General features: G+C 39.1%; 1 protein-coding gene across 2 annotated transcripts in view; it reads left to right on the top strand.

The window, feature by feature from the left end:
* Window positions 1-4,685, top strand: part of LOC107103280 (glycosyltransferase-like protein LARGE2) — a 38,719-nt gene that overhangs the window by 24,381 nt on the left and 9,653 nt on the right. For both annotated transcript variants that reach the window (XM_015402920.1, XM_015402921.1), the window contains exons 4-6: window positions 835-917; window positions 1,330-1,453; window positions 3,431-3,602. In XM_015402920.1, coding sequence (XP_015258406.1) covers window positions 835-917; window positions 1,330-1,453; window positions 3,431-3,602 — 379 coding nt within the window. The remainder of the gene's footprint in view (window positions 1-834; window positions 918-1,329; window positions 1,454-3,430; window positions 3,603-4,685) is intronic.

Consider the following 4,685-nt stretch of genomic DNA (forward strand, 5'->3'; position numbering starts at 1 on the left):
CCATGGTAACATTATTAAGATCCTGCTCCAGATTATTAAAAAAGGGACTAAAAACTGATCCCTGTGGAACACCGTTTACCATTGTGTTCAGTTTTAGCTGATAGTAGAGCTGGACAGAAGTTTGTTTTTATTTTATTTTTTTCAGATTTAAGAACTAAATTGAAAACTATGAAGCCTGCTGAGTGAACTCTGTCCATAAATAAGCAAAATAAAGAAACAGAAGAAACCATCTGGTTATTAAAATCCCGCTGATGCTCTGCTGATGCTGCAGTGGATGTTAGATCATCCGATTCATTTTTCCTTCAACAAAGAGGTTTGGTTCCGATAAAACGGAAATCTCAGGTTGTAAAACGAGAATAAAACAAATGTTTTACTGCATTTTGTTCTAATCTTAATTTTAATCAAGTTTTCATGTAAAGGACCTTATACCAGCCTGTTTTTAATTAATGGGACTCTTTATGTCTGTTACAGTAATTTATTTTGTTCCTCAGGTCCCTATCAGGGAGTCAGTGTTACTTTAACAGATTTGTTTATATCTGATTGTTTTTACTGATAATCTCTGATCAGATTACTTAAAACTTCTTAATCTGCTTATTAATTGAAGGTTTCTTTGTTTTGTTTTTTTGTTCACATTCCGTAATGCTGGAGTCATTAAGTAGAAATAGGTTAAAAGAGTAAAGTATCGGAGGCGTTTCTCAGCTGTTTGCAGCTCCTGAGCTGCTAATTGAAACTCTGCAGCTCAGAAACACGAGGCTCCATGTCTGAGATCTGATGTTTGTCTCCTTAGAGCTTCAGAGGAGCGTTGGTTTAACCCTCCATGCTTGTGTTTCGCAGCTGATCCACGTCGCCTGTGTTTGTGCCGGTCACAATGCCAGCAGAGACGTGGTGACCTTGGTCAAGTCCGTCCTTTTCCACAGGTGAGTCCGTGTCACTCGGTTCTGACCCTGTTGATCCTTAGAACCTGGATGAGAACATGTCTCATGCTGCTGCTCTCCTGCTTGGTTTGGTTTTGGGTGAAATGCTGCTGAGCTTGAGGCCTTTGGTTTTATATAATCATAAAAATGTTTTCCGTCTAAACCAGGATATTTTATCTGTACTCTGGCAGATCGTTGTCAAATTTTAAACCAAACTTTATCTCCACTTAATTTGATTTACTTGATTGTCGTTCAGTTAATTTTTACAGAATATTTCTCAAACTAGTGATAAAAAAGGTTTTAAATTATTCGCTCTTTTCACTAAACACCTTACAGGGCTATGATAGCTGTAGAATTTAAACCACGCTATAACTGTGGATGGAGAATATCAACAAGCTGCTTCTGTCCGCTGCAGGAGGAATCCTCTCCACTTTCATTTCATCACGGACTCCGTGGCCAGTCGGATCCTCAGCTCCTTGTTCCAGTCCTGGATGGTCCCGTCTGTGCAAGTCAGCTTCTACGATGCAGAGGAGCTCAAGGTGAGACGGACGCCTCCAAACATCTGAGTAGAACTCACAATAACAGCAGCTAGGAGACTGTAGAGACGCTACATTGTCTCAGAGCCACACCATAAATATGGAGCCTAACTGGGGCCATAAATTGGTTCTAAAACATGTTTTTGAAACTGAATGAAAAAATGTAAACCCAATAGAAATGTTTAGATCTTTTTTTCTAGTTTAATTTAACTTTTCATTCTCAAACTGCTCTTAGGAAAAAAAAAATACTTCTCACTTCATGACAAAAATCTAATTGGTGAAATGACGATATGTGTTGCTGTCAAAGGAAGGAAACTTTCATTCTGCATTGGATATTTCCTATAGTGTTGAAGTAAAGAGAAAAAAAATCAGACTGATTGCAGCATCTGCAGCGTTCCAACACAACCAGGAGCTCAGATCAGTCACAAATTATTTATTTATTTAGTTAATCAGGACAGAGAACATTAATGAACAATCTTATACTTCTGTACAGATTGTAAATGAGCCAGATTATAGAATAGTTGCTAATTTAAATCTGTCTCTGAGGCAGGAAGACAAAACAACACAAGATCACATAATACAAAATATCAATCAAAACACACAGACACACGTTCAATGACATTACAACAGTAAAATTAGTGAGTTCATGTCTGGGAACTTTTAAGAAACTGTTAAAGGTGCTTTTTAAGAGGCTCTGGTGCAAATATGTCTGCCAGGTCTAATGTAGGTAAATATGAATTCTAAGTAATTTTCCTCTGGGATTATTAAAGTGTCTGATTCTGATTCTGATGCACAAGTTTGGATTAATGGTGAATTTTCTCTACTTTAAACATTAAATTCATTATCAAAACTTGGTGCTAAAAGTTCTTTAACTTCTGGTCAAACTCATGTTTGGAAGAAAAACCAAAACACTGTCCTCAGTTTAAAAGGGATTAGTAAGGATATTTAGGATTGACTGTAGGAGTGAAGATCTATATGGACTGAGATTGTACCAACCAGAAACTGACCTTGAACCTGAACCGACTCTTTCCTGGGATCAGATCTAAGAGTCGGCTCTGGTCCTAAGAGGCGGATCTGGTCTTAGAGTCGGCTCTGGTCTTAAGAGTCGGCTCTGGTCCTAAGAGTCGGCTCTGGTCTTAGAGTCGGCTCTGGTCTTAAGAGTCGGCTCTGGTCTTAGAGTCGGCTCTGGTCTTAGAGTCGGCTCTGGTCTTAGAGTCGGCTCTGGTCTTAAGAGTCGGCTCTGGTCTTAGTTTCCTAGTTTTTCTTTATTTTAAAGGCCTTTTTTTTTATCAGATTGAAGTCTCTTCTTGTTACATGATATAAATTAGATTCCAACATAACTAAAATGTTTTGGTTTCTTTTTCTGGGTCAGATTGTGTTAACAGAGCAGCTGAGACCAAACATTCAAGTCTGTAAAGTTTTTAATTTGCAACAATGCTAAACTAATTTATTTGGAAGAGTGGAGTGACACTTTGAGCACCTAAAAACAAAGAAAAACCGACCCAGACAGGCGGAAAAGGTTTAGGTGGCGTATAGTCGCTGAATGAGCTCTGAGTGGAATGAAGAGGCCGAGGCATGAATCGGTGTTTGTTTCCAACCTGCTTCACATGGTCAGGCTCTCCTCCCGCTCCGTCTTTGTGCTGAACAATCGGCCCTTTGTGCCATCAGACTCTCCGACCTGCAGCCTCTCCTCACTTTCCATTAACTCAAATTAAAGCGGAGGAAAACAGCCGCCCCTGTAAGCCGATTATGTTTGCAGATGATGCTTTTACGCAGATCCAATTACTCTGAATTGAAAGAATTAATTAAAGGACACCGTTTCCAGGTTCAGACTGGCTGAAAACAACATGTTTAGTCGTCAGCAGAAAAATGCTGAAGGCGTCTTTGTGTGATGCCTGCGGTCAGAATGAGGAAGAAGTCAGAGCAGGGATTGTTGAGCTGTTCAAAATGTCTGTGATCTCCTTATGATTGTCGTTTCAGTCCGAGGTGTCCTGGATACCCAACAAGCATTACTCAGGTATTTACGGCTTGATGAAGCTGACGCTAACCAAAGCTTTACCGTCTGACCTGGCGAAGGTCATCGTCCTGGATACAGACATCACCTTCGCCACCGACATCGCCGAGCTGTGGGGCATCTTCAAGAAGTTCACCGGTGAGAAAGCTTTTACTTTAACTGTTGTTGAAGTTTAGAGTAAAAATAGCTTTAACATAAAAACTTTTAAAAAATGTGCAGACAAAAGACGTCTTTGTTCAGTTTTTAGGTTTCATGTATCAAATACGTCGTAGGAAGAGCCGGTTTAGGAATCCACACCTGTTATAATCCAGCAGATTTGTAGAAGGTAGAGGGGCCTACTTCCTGTTAGCCACCAAACAAGCCCACATCACCAGCCCTCCACCTCCGTGCTGCAGTGTTTGGTTTGCTCCAGCTTTGATGCTCCACATTTTGTTCTCGTTTCACACAACAAGGCGGCCATATTGTTCTTATAGAGCAGACTATCTCCTTTAACACCTGATCTTTACTCTTCAACTGTATCAGTTTCCTCTCCTCCACCATTAAAAAGTTTTGAGCTTTTACACGTAAACATGAACAAATTGAAAAATGTTCCCCTTTCGTTGCACAGCCTCAAACCAAACATGAAAGGATTTCTGCAACTGCTTTCAACATGATGGAAAACCTAATTTTAGCTTCAAAATGTTCTCATTTCTGCTGCCTTTTCTGTCTTGGAACATCTAAATCGATCCTATTTTATAACTGATCCGATTTCTTGGAGAAAGGTGACATGAGAGCCTGATTCTCAACCACATTTGTGGCTCCGTGTTCAGAGTCCATGATTAATGCCTTTGGAAATTCCCCAATAATTGTTCTCAGATGTGTTTGCAACATAAAGTAAATAAAACCTTAGATCAGTTCGATTTAACCCAACGGCATGCAGCGGCTCTTGGCAAAGCAGAGCATGGTATTTATCCACATATTGAACAGTAGCAACAATTTCCTCTCTACGGTCGTTAATGTGGCCTTTTTTCCTTAGCATTTGGCTAAAGCTTAAACGTCTATATATGGACTGAATTTTGTTCTACTATTGTTGCAAAAAAAGAACACAAAATAACAAAATTAAAAAGGTATTCCTGAAATGAAACTATGAAAAACATTTCAATCAAAAATAAGTTTTTGAAGTTTGCTGTTTTCTCTGATTATTTTTATAACTCTTTCATTCAAATTTATTATTTATTTTTT

The sequence above is a fragment of the Cyprinodon variegatus genome, unplaced genomic scaffold (assembly GCF_000732505.1).
Source record: "Cyprinodon variegatus isolate N-32 unplaced genomic scaffold, C_variegatus-1.0 Scaffold1411, whole genome shotgun sequence".
In the NCBI taxonomy this organism is placed as follows: domain Eukaryota; kingdom Metazoa; phylum Chordata; class Actinopteri; order Cyprinodontiformes; family Cyprinodontidae; genus Cyprinodon; species Cyprinodon variegatus.